Source organism: Neltuma alba, unplaced genomic scaffold (genome assembly GCF_004799145.2).
Source record: "Neltuma alba isolate B1F8T4 unplaced genomic scaffold, ASM479914v2 tig00012078_pilon, whole genome shotgun sequence".
Lineage (NCBI taxonomy): Eukaryota > Viridiplantae > Streptophyta > Magnoliopsida > Fabales > Fabaceae > Neltuma > Neltuma alba.
In genome coordinates, this window is record NW_021636637.1 from 22,039 (window position 1) to 38,269 (window position 16,231).

The 16,231-nt window shown below is 34.8% G+C and overlaps 2 protein-coding genes across 2 annotated transcripts; one reads left to right on the plus strand and one right to left on the minus strand.

The window, feature by feature from the left end:
- Nucleotides 1-3,404: 3,404 nt before the first annotated feature.
- LOC114721940 (protein HEAT INTOLERANT 4-like) lies at nucleotides 3,405-11,470 on the plus strand. The gene is made up of 14 exons (XM_028907834.1): nucleotides 3,405-3,833; nucleotides 4,653-4,691; nucleotides 4,777-4,830; nucleotides 4,958-5,021; nucleotides 5,146-5,204; nucleotides 5,562-5,686; nucleotides 5,795-5,854; nucleotides 7,172-7,230; nucleotides 7,519-7,598; nucleotides 7,676-7,714; nucleotides 8,086-8,148; nucleotides 8,235-8,282; nucleotides 8,358-8,486; nucleotides 11,410-11,470. Exons 1-14 carry the CDS (start codon nucleotides 3,675-3,677, stop codon nucleotides 11,455-11,457), a joined length of 1,026 nt encoding a protein of 341 aa, XP_028763667.1. The 5' UTR covers nucleotides 3,405-3,674; the 3' UTR covers nucleotides 11,458-11,470.
- A 2,481-nt stretch (nucleotides 11,471-13,951) lies between these two features.
- LOC114721938 (protein CPR-5-like) lies at nucleotides 13,952-16,161 on the minus strand (the record flags this gene model as incomplete). The annotated part of the gene is given in 5 exon segments (XM_028907832.1): nucleotides 13,952-14,354; nucleotides 14,357-14,735; nucleotides 15,266-15,482; nucleotides 15,999-16,060; nucleotides 16,126-16,161. Coding segments are annotated over 5 exon segments (846 nt in total), but the record flags the coding sequence as incomplete, so codon positions are not given.
- Nucleotides 16,162-16,231: the final 70 nt, after the last annotated feature.

Below are 16,231 nucleotides of genomic sequence, written 5' to 3' on the forward strand. Positions count from 1 at the left end.
ACGGGTCAAAAGAATATCCCGGTATATTCCCAAGAGCTGTTTTGTTTACAGCACTAATTTTTGTTATTAAAAAAAAGAAGAAACTAAGCTCAGAGAACGTTTATAAACTGCCCACCAATAAAATTCTCACATTAACTGTGGGGTTTGAACTTACGGTTTTATGAATTATGAGCCAGCTCCTTATCAATTAGACCAACTCCTGTTAATTACTTTTTTTCAATCTAATATCGCTAATTAAATATTAACTGTGAAACACCCTAACTACTAATTAACCAAACTCCTCTAATAATTTTTATTGAGGGTAATTTAATATTAAAAAAATAACTAATTTAAATTAATTTTATTAATTTAAGTAAAGTTGTTATTAAGTGTTTAGCAAGCATACATTACGATATCAATATTACAATTGATTATCGCTGGTGATTAAACTAGAGGGCTGTTTATATTTTTTTTTCAAAATTAAAATTATATCAATTTTAAATTTATAAGTGTAAAATCCCGTATCCATTTTAGACTTGTTTTAAAATAAGCTGTAGCTCGCTAGGCATGCTTAATTAACCTAATCCAAGAAACTGAAGAAAGCAGCGGGTTTGGATTATCTGTGATGATCATGTCTTCGATTTATCAAGGTGATTTTAGAAATTTACGAATTTCAGGGGCAAGTAATAATATTTTTAAATGATGCCTTTTGCATTAAATAATAGACATTCTAATCCTTTCAGAGAATATTAATTTATAATTTTCAAAAATTATAAAATATGTTATGAATTATTGAAATTAACCACAAAAAAGTGTCAAAGTTCTGTTTGGTTCAATGAAAAAAAATGAAGGAAGAGATTTTAATAAAGGGAAGATGAGAGAAAAAGAATGAAATGATTTTAATATTACCTCGTTTGGATTTATTAAAAAACAGTGGAAGGGAGGAGTTCGAATGTTATTTTATTTGGTTCATGAAGGGAGGAGAGGGAAAATATTTTATATAGACAACTTTGCTCTTATTTTATTTAAGATTATTTTTTCAAATTTTATGGAATATTTAATAAAATAGAATTATAAACAACATTTAATATATAATTATACTCTATAGTTTTGTTCTGTGAACAAAAATTATATTTTATGATTATACTTACAATATATAACAATAATAATTATATGTTTCAATTTTTATCCGTTTGTTATTTTATTGGTTTTTGATCGAACTCTTTAAAATATGGCATGGATAATTCGTTTGTTATTTTATTGGCTTTACCTTTGAGTGGGGAAGGAGAGAGTAGTGTTTGGAGAGAAGAAAAAAAGGGTTTGGAATGATACAGGGTTATTGAAAATAAACATAGGTATAATGATAATAATATGACAAAATTTAGAAATTTTTTTCTTCCCTCATAAAATTTTTAAGTTGTCAAACAAAAGAAAATGATCAAAATCTTTTCTCCTCCCTTCCCTCCCTTTCAAATCCTTCATGCCAAACACAACGTTAAACATGATCAATGAAAATTTGGCCACCGTGATACCGCATAATCTCTTTTTTTTTTTTTAAGTCCCTTTAACACTACAGAACCTCACAAGGAGGCACAAACTCTAAACAGATTTTGAGTGTTCCACTAAAGTTGATTTATTTAATCTGTCATTTGACATTTTTCAAATGAAGGCTATGGCTTAAGCATAGGCAGAGCAATTGGAGTTTTGAATTTTGATCAACCCCATTTCTCTCGGGGAAAAGTTCCTCCAGGGTGGGTGGCGCTTTGTATGTTGTGGATATGGTATTACCATTTGCATTGTGGATGTGTATTTTGCCAGTCATTGGGCTTGGGCTCTTTCGGCTGCGGCGGTACAGCTGGACTGCTTATGATTTAAATGTTGATGGAAGTTACCGGGGGGGGGGGGGGAGCAGAAGGATGGAACTATTACTGCTTCTAGTTTAAAAACAATGTTTGATCTAGCAAAATAAACTAGTTTTTTACAAGATAACGAACTAATATTCAAATTTTTGTTAGAAACGATGCTTACTTTTAGTATACTCTATAGTATCTCAAATAGATTACTTTTCATAAGAGATTACCTATGTGTAGTAAGAAAAAGTAGACTTATAATTAGGTATTGTTGTCGAATACTTGGATTCACTCCAACTTTTGGTAAGTGTAGTGCCTTTGCAGCTAAGAAGTGAGCCGTTTCTAAAGTCTTAAGATTAGATTGGGACTTATAATTTGGGAAAATATTCTTAAATAAGGTGCCAAGAATGGGACATGATGCCCTAAAATAGAAGTCAAATAGGTGATAATATAGTATTTTTCCAGATTCAAAGCATGATGAAATTTGAATGGCAATTGCACAATACTTTTAGAGAGCAAAACAGAGGTGCTGATTCTCTTGTAAAGATGGGATTATCAAGTTTTTCCCTTTTAGATTGTTGTTATTCTCAAACTAAAACCCTTGTTATTTTGTTAATGAAGATTGTATGGGATTGAATCCCCTTTTATTAGTTAGTTTCAAGCGGTAGGGAGTTGTCTTGTTTTTTGTCCCAAAAAAAGCATGGGAAAAATTGCAACAAGGTCCCACCTAAAAGAATTGAATATAAAAAGGTATTTTAAAATCATCAAATTATTTTGAAGTCTCGAAAGACTTCATTGTAAGAAATTTTATTTATTTAATTATCAAATCACCCTTATTTTTTTTAAGTATGTATTGACAACAAAAAATGTGGTGGTTAACAACTTAAGATATAACGATTAATAACTATCACTGCAATAGTTATTAACTATTACACCTTAACTTATTAACGTCTACTTTTTAATTGTTACTGCATACTTAAAAAAAGTAATTTGGTAATTAAATAAATGAGATCTCTTATAATGAGATCTTTTGAGATTTCAGAATAATTTGATGATTTTAAGATATCTTTTTGTATTTAATTTTCTTGGGTGGGATCTTATTGTAATTTTTTCAAAAAATGCATGATTTTGTCATGACTATTTATGATTTGCATTGATAAAATGATAAAATTAATGTCAATGTTGGCATTAATATATGATTATAAATTTATAAATGCAAGATAGATATAACCAAACTATGATTTTAAAACTGTTTTTACGGTTTAAAAAAAGTACTTCTGAGGTTGGCAAACATCACCATAAATTAGCAAGAAAAGGGTTATTTGCCTTCTCTATTCAGTAGCATTCCATCCTATCCTAATGGTATTTGAAAATAGAATATACCGCCAATTCCAGCGGCAACCGGGACGTGTCATATTTTGATTGGCCAATGGGTGAAACACTATATAGTGAGTAATCACTCCGGAACCGTGCCACACGTTTCGTTTTTTACCTCCCCATTTGGCCAATGTTGTCGTATGCTAACATTTTCGTTTTTAAAACGTGTTTCTGCCTCTGGGTCATCAAATTTGAAACCATTCAATTTTCATTACAAAACCCTCTAGAAAGCCAACCGCGCCTCTAGAAATACACACTCTTCTCTCTTCAGGTTTGGACCATCTGCGTTGATCTCACGCCTAAATTCTTATTTCTTCCTCTCTTTCTCTCTCTTCCTACATTTGAATCCGGATCCTGCGCTTTCGAGTCCCGCCACAAACCCTATTCCTATTTCTCTCTCTTCTCTCTCCAATCCATTTCTTCCTTCGCTCTAGATTTTCTGTTTTCCGTCCTACAACTGTGCGGACAATGAGGAAAGGAACTAAGAGGAAGATGAGGCAGAAGGAAGAATCTTCCCAACCAGAGGAAGCCAACAAGAAGCAATCAACAAAGACAACTCGAGCTAAACGAGCTAGGACCTCCAAGCCAGAGACCGAACCAGAATACTTCGAGGATCAGCGCAACTTGGTACATCGTAGTTGCTAACTATTAATCTGTGTATTTCGGATTCCTGTTGAACATGCTTCGACTTTGATTTGGCTCTTTATCTTGTATGCGCACATTGGAGATTATTGGATTTTTTTAGGTCTTTTTTTGGTTGTTTATTTTTACTACTATTAGTATTATTATTATTTTTATTTTTATCCAAATGTGTTATCTGGCATTGCCTATATGATGTACGATGCTGTTAATCGTTGAAACCAAGTTTCTAACTGAAGGTCATTCAGTTGGATGATATTGATGTTAGCTGAACCTTGAAGAAGCGCTAGATGGTGGTTACTGAGGCTATGATTTATTTTAGCTTTGCGTCATTGTGCTCTGTATTCGAATGTGGTATCAAAAACGAAGAGGTCAATTATAGCTTAGCTCTCCTTTATCTATTAAAGCTGTGTCAACTTCGTCTTCCTGGTAAACAAGTGTTTAGGCCTATTGATGTCAGCAGACAACTGAACCTTGACTATAGCTTTTTGGGCTATTTCCATTGATGGAGCACGCAGCTGTTTTCAGAATGGATATATAGTTCTAATGTTTCTATTCTCTTAAAAAATGTTGTAGATTTACTGAGTTCCTGAGCTATTGAATGTTTTTTATACTACCATCGTTCAGGTTTTAGCTTACTGCTTTCATATAGGAAGTTGATAACTGCAGTGAGAAATGTTGTGAACTCTCATGTTTCCAATAGATAAGGAGCTGGGGCATGTTTCTAATGGGTGAAAGTATTCTTTTGATGTTATTTTGACCTTGATAATCACTTTTTTGTTGTTTTTGTCAATATTCATTGCGCAGGAAGACTTATGGAAGGAAACATTCCCTGTTGGAACAGAGGTTTGTAAACTATGTAGCTTTTCTTATTAGACATATTGATAATTGTTCCCTATTTTTCTTACCGCCTTATATAATCTAATGCCAGTGGGACCAATTGGATTCTGTCTATCAATTCAAGTGGAATTTCTCCAATCTAGAAGTGAGAAACTAGCTCATCTTTTCCTCTTAGAATTTAATTGATTGTTGATTTTTTGTTGAAGTTTAAACTTATTCTTATGAAGTTAACTTTATTAAGAATGACTGATAAAATGGTCAAATGTGTTCAGAATGCATTTGACGAGGGTGGAGCTCTGCATGGTAAAAAGGTTTATCTCTTTGGTTGCACTGAACGTAAGTAGCTTGCAAGCTTCAAATTTTCATCATCTTAAAAGCTGGCAACTTGATTCCAAGCCAATTCCTCTTATATACTCATGATTACTACATCCAAACATCCTATCCGTTTTAATATATGCAGCTCAACTGGTCCCATATAAAGGTGAAAACAAAGTCATCTGCATACCTGTTGTGGTGGCTGTAAGTTGTCTCACTCTGTTCTTTTTGCCTCTGTACAGATAAGGAAATATGTGGTGGTTAATTGATTACTGTTTGAGATTTTTGTTGAATTAAAATTGTTTGATCTTGAAAATGTGTAATTATATCTGCGTGCTTGCCATGAGATTTTTCCCTTCCCTTTTTCCCGGTAGTTTTTATTTGGCTTAGACTAAAAATTAGTAATGCTTAAATGTTTGGGTGCTATATTGTCATTTTGAAATGATATTACTTCTATCATGCCTCATTAGTGTCGCTTGTAAATATGTCAAACCTGACAGTTTGGAATTTTAATTTATCCATTTTTTTTAAATAATATTTTTAATTGCCTCTTGTATATAGGTTGTATCACCTTTTCCACCATCTGATAAAATTGGGATTAATTCGGTTCAAAGGGAGTCTGAAGAAATTATTCCTATGAAACAAATGAAAATGGACTGGGTTCCATATATCCCATTAGAGGATCGGTAACCATCCCATTTGGCCCTTTCTTTTGAGACTTTCTTATTAAACAGTGCTCTTTGGTCATTTCTGAATCCTAATATTTATAGTTGATGGTTTAATGACTTCAACAGAGAAAGTCAAGTTGATAGAGTAAAGTCCCAAATATATATCTTGAGATGCACCCAAAGAAGGTATTGCCTTCCATCTGCCTCTTTTTCTTGCTGTTGAATGATAAGTCTGTTCCATGCTTTCTGGTCCCATTAGTATTGCAGTTTCATAGAAAGTGTTGATGCATTTTAAGTTAACACTATCTTTTGTTGTTGTTGTTGTTTTTTTTTTTTTTAAATATGATTTTTTTGCCCCTTCTCTCATTTGTTAAGTGTTTTGCGTTGAGAAACATTCTCCTTCACATTGCAAGGTTATTGGCCAATTTTCCCCCCCTTGGTAAAATAGCCGCTATTGTTTATCATTTTCAGGTGCTGAATTTTATGAGCTATTTGTCGCCTTTTTTCTTGTTCTATTTGCTTCTCACGCCATGTTCCTCCACTATTTACCTTCAACTTTCTGCATGCTCATCTGATGTTCAGTTTCATTTCTGGTGAATTAGATGATTCTTTTTCAAGAGAAACTAGTGGGGGAAGTGGGTGCAAGTATTTTGGATTTGAAAATGCTCGTGTGTGATCTTTTCTTAACCTTGCTATTAGGTTGCCCAGTTAAAAAATGACAGGTTTATGGTTATCTATCAATATCATGAGACGTCTAGTACGGTTTTTAGTTAAATCATACAATTATCGTGCTATTGTTGGAGACCCATACACTTTTCATATTTTAACTGATGAAGCTCACCTCAAAACTTCCAAAGCCTTATCCTACTAGAATGAGGTTGGCTAAAGCTTACCATACATTTATCATTTTAATTGAGGAACCTGATAGCAAAGAGATGAGGGGCTGCAGCTAAGTCTAATCGTTCTGGAATATACTTGATGTTTGCAGTGCATATCTGTCAGCGCAATTTTTTTCAAAATTGTTTAACTGATTCAACCTTAATTTTTTGACATAGCAATATGTTAATGACGGAATTGTGTTTCTTATTCTCCTTGCTTTAATACTTTAGATGATGAAATAGATTCCACCTTCCACAATTTCAAGTAAAATTTAATGACTTTAGAACCCACAGCAAATTATTTTGATATTTGGAGAGTAAATGTTAGGGTTCTATCCTATGAAATGAACATGTGTGGATTGGCTAATATTAAGTGGAAATGTTAAGAAATACAACAATTACGGAAGTTGTAGCACTTTGTTATTTTCTACCATATGAAAAAGTGTTCAGTTACCTGGTTTCATGTGCACAGCTTGATGAAATTTATTATTTTTATCTTTTATCGTATTAGTTGTTGGAATTAGCATCATAAGATTTCCCATTGATACACTTTTGAGCCTTGATATGCATATTTATGTTTATGAAGATACTTGTATTTTATCAGTGATTAATCTATGTTATGCAGGTCTGCTTTAAAGCATCTGAAGTTGGACCGGCTGAAGAAATATGAGTACTGCTTACCTTGTGAGTCTCCTGTCTTTAGAATATTGTAATTTAACTGTCAATATGAATGTGTATCGAGTTGTATCTAATATCAGGGAAAAGCAAACCATTTCATATTCTAGCCATTACTACGAGATTGGATTAATGCATCAAGTAATGTCTTTATTAGATTGTACGGACTGTTATTTGATTGATGGTTGATGTTAATTATTGGCACTTAATATTGTTAATAGTAGATTCATGATTATCATCAGTTGCTGGTAATGCATTTATTCAGATAGTTATATGTGACACCTATGCAATTTACAGATTTCTACCAGCCTTTTAAGGAAGATGAACTTGAACAGAGCACTGAGGTTCAGATTATTTTTCCTGGAGAGCCAAAGCCGGTATATGTGGTGAACACTTGGATGGATTTGTTCTACATCTGGTTTTCAAGAGTTTACCTATTTTTTCTTTGATGCAGGTGTTCTGTGAATTTGATTGGGAGTTAGATGAGCTTGAGGTAATAAATTAATTCAGTATCGTTTGTAATTTAGAAAATGTCAGATGAAGCAGCTTAGAAGTGGTAGTTTGGATCCTTTTTGTTTTCCCAAACTATTGATCATGTACGTCCGCTTTTCACAATATGTGGCATTATTCTGGAGGAATTTCAATTTTTTTTTCTTATCATTTGGTGATCATTTATGCTTAATCTAACTGGCAGCCTGTTAGTACTGAGTTCTGAAGACCTTTAGCTTCTATTTTTACCTGCTCTGTCTATATTTCTGCACCTTATGGCTTGTAATGAATACATAGGAATAAAATATTTAAATTTGGAAAATTAAATGACTTTAGGCAAGGAACTCATGTTCTAATTTATGCTATGCTCTATAGGAGTTCACAGATAAGCTCATAGAGGAGGAGGAATTATCAGAAGATCAAAAGGATGCCTTCAAAGTAAGTAGTAGTTGAACAGATATGATATATTCATGCTTTTCATATGTTTAAAGCATCAAGGTATGCTGATCCTTTTATGGTTATAGGAATTTGTAAAGGAAAAAGTTCGAGAAGCAAAGAAAGCAAATAGAGAGGTACTGTGGTTGTTGCAATTGGTTCTGCACATCTAGGGTGTCTTTCTGCTATCTTACCTAGTTCTTTTCTTGTAGGCAAGGGAAGCTCGTAAGAAAGCCATTGCGGAAATGAGTGAAGAAACTAAAGCTGCATTTGAAAGTATGAGATTTTACAAGTTCTACCCTGTTCAAACACCAGATACACCCGATGTTTCTAATGTTAAGGTAGGTCCTTGGACATTCTTACAATACTTTGGGATTTCAAAATTTTCCAACATTAGTGTGAGATATACCTAATGTGAACATTTCAACTTTTAGAGTTAACACATTTGTTTATGCCCTGAGAATTATTAGGGTATGTTTGGATTGGCGTTCGGCAAAATTGACTTCTAACCCAACTGACTTTTGTAACAAAAGTTAGAGTAAAAGTCAGTTAGTGTAATGCGGTTTATGTCTGGATAAGTGCTTTTAAAAAGTCAGTTGAAAAAGTTAAAAGTTGTTTGGATGATTAATAGAAAAGTTAGTTTAGTTGTAAAATGACTGAAAAGGGCATTGAGTAGTGTTTGAAATTTTATGTTTTTAATGTGATAATAGTTTAAAAAAACACGTAAAATTATTATGATAAATATAAATAGTTTATTTGTGAAATTATAAAATAAAATATTTGTTATGGAGAAAATTTGAAAATACATTGTAAATAATTAATTAAATATACATAATAGACAAACATGAATATAAATTAAAATTCATTTGGTCTCTAATTAAAGTAAATGGAATCACATAACTAATTAGATCGTAAGCTTTGTACAATTTTCCTATAAGTCAGTTAGAAAAGTTGATCTAGATTGTGTTGGATAAGTCAGTTAGAAAAGTTACTTTTTTCTATAAGTCAATTAGAAAAGAAGCCCCATCCAAACAATTTTCTGAGCCACAATAAGCCACAAACCTTAGTTTCACGCTTCCCCGTGTGCTTTTACTATCTGCAATGGCAATCCAAACGAGGCCTTAGTCTTTTTCTTTCTTTTCCCCCCCTAAGTAATAAAATTGATAGTTTCTGTCATAGCAATAACAAGCTATAGTTCTATCTATTCGATTGGATGGGGATGCTCTGAGTTTAATCGAGAATTTTGAGAGTCAATTTCCTAGTCCCGGCCATAAAACTGTAACATAGCCTTGCATCTATGGCTTATGTGAGGTCATTTTAGTAGCCCAAACACTTTGCTTCATCTCTGGTCATCTTCCACTTTCAAGTCCATCAAAATTGCCACTTCTATAATTGGAAGACCTAACCGAGACCACCCAAAAAAATGGGATGTACAACGCCTCCTCTTTCAGAACACTTCTGAACTTTTGATCATTTGATGAACTAAGAGGGAAAAACTAATTATTTGCTTATTGCGTTGGTTTCATTGGATTCATCCAAAATTGGATCCTCAAGCTCTTGATCGCAATGAAGCTTCTTGCTCTTGATCGCAATGAAGCTTCTTAACTCAGTCTTCTTCAGTTGGAACACAAATCACAATCCCCAACTTCCAACTTATACCTTCCATTAATGCCTCCACAACATAACGCATAGTTCTTAATTTTTTTTAAAAATAAAATTTAAATATGAACAACTAATACACATTTATAACCAAACATTTTGAAAAAATTATTCTCAACAACAGAATAAATATCCATAAATCACAATATTGAACGCTTGAATTATGAAATAAATCAGCGCTTAGCAAATTCTGAGTCTAAGATTTATTCCGAGATATATATATATATATATATATTTGTAAGATAATTCCTTTTCTTCATGAAATCCAATGTCATCATAATGATGATCATCAAGAAAACCTTCAGTCCCCTCTTTATGTTATAATGTTCTCCATTTGTACGGCTAGTAGCATGTCATGAGCATTTGAATTGGAGGATGACATCGCCCTCTTCTTATGCTCTTGGTATGGTTGATGAAAATTAAATACATCAATGTTGATTGTCCAAGAATGAGTCAGATGTCTGACCTTTGCACATCACTTCAATTAGAGCTACTGATGATTATGTGTCTGGTTGTAGTGACCAGACAAACTCAACTCATTCTGTCAAACTGTAGCAAATCTATATAAGGTTGCATCGCCACTGGTGCTATTGCACAAGCAATAGCATGCTGGAAGAATACTTGGGTGTAAATGTAGCATTTGGAGCTGTATTCTTCCCTCTTCACCAGTTGATATGGTGAAGAGAAAGCTAGGCTCTTGATAGGAGAATAAAAAATTAAAGGAAAAGCTCAATTATTAAGTTTCTGTAAAGTTTACATAGAGTGCCAAAAATCAAGACTAACAGATTGCCAAAAATCGAGACCAAGTACCAGTTGGCCCATTTTCTTGACGTAAATTTTGTAAACATGTTACAAATTAAATTGCAATTTTGACAGCCATATAATATAGGAAAAAGCTATGCTCTTGGTCTGTCTTGTTCAACTTGTGTTGGTTCAACTGGTTGAAGGAATTTGGACCAAGGGTTGCATCTTTATACGTGAATGTGAGTCCTCATTTCTACCGGCAATCTTGCTTGGTGGTCAATCCTTCTTGAAAGATCCCTTTATGGTGAAGGAATAGCTGCGTAGCCTTCTCTGGGGATCGAAGATCCTCCTGGAGATAACCTTTTGGTTTGACCTTTTGCTTGCTCCTTTAGGTTCTTAAACATACCATTTGCACTTTGAATGGTAGTCTTAGAGGTTACTGTTGGCCACTTCTTTTGTCTGCTTTATTTATTGAAAAGATCCCAATTCATTGCTTTTAAATGGGTTGCCCAGTTATCTTTTCTTTGATACCAATGATATGTATTGCTGTGCTGCTTACAAATTATGGCCGTGTGGAAAATAATTCCTTTTCCATTGCACTACATTTGGGATATGAAATATTTATTATATTCCTGCAATAATAACTTAATAACAGCTATTTCTTTATTATTAATTTCCATTTAGGGACACATGACATTTCGCATTTAAAAAGTTATTTGTTTCATTCCATCCCCTTTCCCCATAAGAAAGGAATAGTTGCAACTTGCAATTGGTGCTATACTTTTTCTTGTTATAAGTCCTTGTTCCCGTTCAGAATGCTTATCTTCTTGCTCATATATATAGTACACTGGTATTTTGCAGTCCCCATTCATAAACAGGTATTACGGAAAGGCTCATGAGGTTCTGTGATTGACCCCAAGACGAAAATGGCAAAAAAGTTTGCTGGCTTGTCTTGCCTACTGCGACAGGGATTTTGTCTTTTATAAAGTTCAGCAGGCAACTACCTTGTCGCATCCGATTTTCCTTGTGACAATAGGTTTCTTAAGGAAAATACGATGCAACAATGTACCTTAAAAGTGAACAAAAGTAGGAGTTAAAGTTAGGAGGAATATGAGATCTGTTTTGAGATTCCAATTTGTAGAGAAGTTTGATTCCCAGGGGCTTCAATTTCAGTGGCTCTTGCCTATCCTTGTTAGGCCAGAGATCATTCTTTTTCTTCCCATTCATAGTATGTTGTACGACGTTTATTTAGATGCTGCAAAGGGAAATGAATTTATTTCCTGTTCGTTTTATGTGGTTGGACTCCATCTCAACACTTCTGGACTAGTCATGTAATGGATAGGGGGCTAAGAAAGCTTCATCCCTTGAATGGGCTACAGTTCCCCTTGACGCTAGTGAATTAGCAAGCACTTTCATTGGTTCAATTTCGTTACGTCTACATCCAAGTTATGTGCGCTTCTCATAGTTGTTATGCACTGAGTTGGAAAGGGAATGAATTGTTATGTAACATGGAAGTGTAATTATAGGATAAACTTTTTTTTTAATTTGTTGCGAGTGATGTTCGAATTATAATTATAAACTTTATTATGGATGGCAGTAAATGTTAGGTTCTAAACAAACAAAAGCATAGTTGATTGTCCATGATGTTACTAATAGCCATTTGAATACCTAACCCAGTTAAATGGTGCTCCTTCGATTTTATTTATGTATTTGGAAGAAAAAATCTATTTATTATGTTTGCAAGTCATTAATTTTTTAATATAAATGCATTATTTTATTTATTATTTATTATTGTGTAGAGTATTACTTTATTGGAAAAAAACACATTAAATAAGGATATATTTGAAAAAGCTGTCAAATTAAGATAGAATTAATGAACTTTAAAAACTTTTTTTTTATTTGATGAAATATATATATTTTTCTGATACAAAAGAGAGCAGAGCTTAACAACAACTAAAAGAAATCAACTAGGGGAAATGAATCCCATACGCTCAGAAGTCACTTTGAAAGTCCTTCCTTAGCTAGATAGTCAGCGACCTGATTCTTCCTTCTAATAAATCTAATATCCAGGTTCCAAGGATGTCTAATGAGATTTCTAATTCGTGTCAATAAAAGACAGTTATTCTCGACCCGTTCATGATTTGTTAAGATATTGACCAGGTTTAAGGCATCAGACTCAAGAATGACTTTTCCAAAGCCCATATCCCATGCAAGTTGCAATCCTTTATAAATGGCCCATTTTTCAGCTTTATACAGGCAGCAGTGGCCGAGATACTGTGTGAAGCCAGCCACCCACCCAATTGCCATTATGATCTTTGAGTACACCCCCACAAGCTGCTCTGCTGGAAGAAGAGGAAACAGCCCCATCCACAATCAGTTTGATCCAATTTACCGGGGGTGGTTGCCATACTTGAGGGCTTTGAGAATCAGCCCCGTTGTCTAACTCATCACTATTGGTTTGGACATAACTTCTCCAGCAACTAAGGATAAGGAGAGCAGGTTCCTCCGGTTTGACAAAGTTCGAGTCAAAAGTCACCTCATTCCTCCATTTCCAGAGTTTCCAAATAGTGATTCCCCATATTAAATTCCAAGTGTTATTATTACCAATTCCGAACTCTCTCTTGAGATTAAGAGCGAACCAATCTTTTTGGGAGGCAGAAAAGAAATTAGCATAATACCTGGGATTAAGAATTTGTAGCCAAAGTTGACGTGCATAATCACAGTCTCGTAGTATGTGCATCATATCTTCTCTCGCTGCCTTGCAATAAGTGCAAATTGGAGATGTAGAGGACCAGGTATTTCTCCACGCATTGGTAGGAAGTCTATTATTAAAAGCTATCCACATAAACACTCCAACTCTTTCAATCCCTCTTTACTTCCATATGACTCTATAGACATTCTTATGTGGAGTCTCAGTGTACTCTTCCAGCATATCATAAGCACTCTTCACAGTAAAGGAACCATCTGGAGTGGCATTCCAGGATAATAAATCTTCTCCAGCTTCTATCATTGGAGGTAATTTGGCTATCAAATTCTGAATGATGTTACTCGGAATTATGGTTGACAAGCGTAGATAATCCCAAGTACCATAAGCCACCTACTCTGCTACTTTGCTCTCTTCTTCTTCTACCGAGAGGGGTCTGAGACACAGCTCCCTAAGAGCCTTATCAGGCAACAGCCACTTGTCAGTGAAGAAGTTAATTGATTGTCCATTTCGTACAGTCCAACTGGAGCCCCTATCCACAATATCTTGCTGTTCTGAAATAAATTTCCAGATACGAGAATCCCCCCTGTGCTTTGAGTTAAGAATAGAATTAGAGCATATGATAATGGGCCACCACCACAGACCAGGCAAGGCGGTCTCAAAATAAAAAGCAATGATTTTCATAACATAAATTCAGACATTACATCACCAAAAAATTACAATACAGCCTTTATTTTACAACGTTCGACGGATAAATAAACATCACCTCTATGAACTCTTGCTTAGAAGAGGACCACTTCAAACTTGCACATGGCCCTCCACGAAGAGAAAAATTAGCGATACAGGAACTAATATCACAGCCTTGGGCAAAGACAACTTATGTCTGCTTGACTCACTACTACCAATTTAGCTCAGAATCAAGCAAAAAGACATGCCTAAGCCCAACAAAACTAACTCGAATCTGTCAAATGCTCAGTCACCTTCATCATAAAATGATCTTTCCAATGAACCAAGCCAGCGAAAGGCAAGAGACCACAGAATAGAGGCAGAAATACCAGCAAGGAAGCGTAGAACAGGAATCTTCGGAACCAATAAGGAATTTTGTATCACCCTTTCTTGTTTGTGTTGCAGTGACAGGTTCATGGAGGATTTGGAACAAAACCGATGTGCAAACAATGGACAAGAAATGAAGCAAGCACAGAATCTCCCAATATAGGAGCCAGACATAACCATTCCCTCCCAACGTATCCACACACAGCTTGCCAAAATAGCCGCAAGCAACTCCTAATAGCAAAAGGATGAAAGTTACCGGCATTGTCTGTGTTGTCGATGCTGTTGACCGCCACATGAGCAAATATGCAACAGCACAGATCATTAGGAAGCCAAATGTCATCCTACTCACAACTTGAACTTGACACAACAAAACATTCATCCTTGAATTGAAAGAGGACACTGACCTAGGAGTCCACCAGGAGTATCCTTCCTAAAATAGAGAAAAGAGAATATCATCAATATTTTCTGAACAGGAAAAATACAGCTATTATATGCAGCTAAAATCACTATAGTTTAGTGCAATTTACATCTTGCTTCATATTAATAATTTGCATCACTATGCTTGTAAACAACTACAGATTACAAGAGGCACGATGATATTGTGAATCTTCCACCATTATACATGTTTACTAAGAAAATTGATACACAAATCAAATCAATCTAAAAAACCCTCGTTGCTGCTCTGGGGGGAAAAAATCAAAGAACAATCAATACTTTTTGTAGTTATTAATATAATGATTATGGTTACTAGCTAGCATGTATCCCAGAAAAGCTGCCTCAAATAGCATTCATGTAACGCTACCAGTATGATTTGAGAATTCCTATAGAAAGAAATTGAATTTATATCTCCCAACTCACATAAATGCTACACTATAGAATAATGAGTCCCAAAGACCAGTGAGCACACGTTAAAGCAACAAAGCCAGAACAAAGGGCATAGACATAGTACTCAATACTTGCCTCAGTCAAAGGTGCACAAGATGCAGTAGCTTCGGCAATCCGCTCATAAGAATAAACATAAGCACCGTACAAAAGTGAGGATGACATAACAAGCAGACCGGCAATAAGACAGTCAATGCACTTCTTACTTAGCTCACCATGTCTCAGATCTTCTTGCTCATTCTTAAACTTTTCTTCTTTAAAAGATTGTTTTGAGATTCCCATAGCAAGCTTTGATCTCTCCAGATTATTTTGAATCTGACTTGAGGTCCAAGTTTTTCTTTTGTAGTCCCAAATTTTTCCATCTGAAGGCCAAGTTCCATCATCTTGAGGTCATTGGAAAGACTTTGTTCCATGACAGATTTCTCAAGAAGACTAATATCGGAATTATTTATTATAGACCTTGCGGAGAACGGAGGGAGACGTGCCACTGGGTTTAATTGCCCAGGCACAATTAGACTATGACTAGCTGAATCCATAGGAATGCTCTCCTTGACCTCTTCAGAACTATTTGATTGATCCTGGATTCCAAGACGCATGACTGCCTCTGAACAAGCATTCTCCTCGACAGCATCCCCTTTGCAACCTCCTTTGTCAAGAGTCAATTCAGAAGTTAGAACTTCTCTCCTCAAAGTATCAAATTCACTTCCTTTCTTGCCTGTAGTTGATTCATAAATTAATCTAAGAGTATTCAGAGTGCTATCAAATGATTGTTCAAAGTTCCTTGTAAGACCATCCAGCTTGTCTCCAAAACCTGAAGTCAGATAGGCACCAAAACAAGTGGCATGCAGACGTTACACACAGCAAATGGTCGAGCTAAACATTAAAGTACAAGTAAAACAGAAATCAAGAGGTGAATCAGCAATAAACATGTGGCTTACATTGGCTAAAGATTCTCTGACAGCGGATGTGCACATCTGCAAGGTTCACAAACAACAGTCAATGTTCAAATCAAAATCTGATAAAATTAATTAGCATGCACCAAAA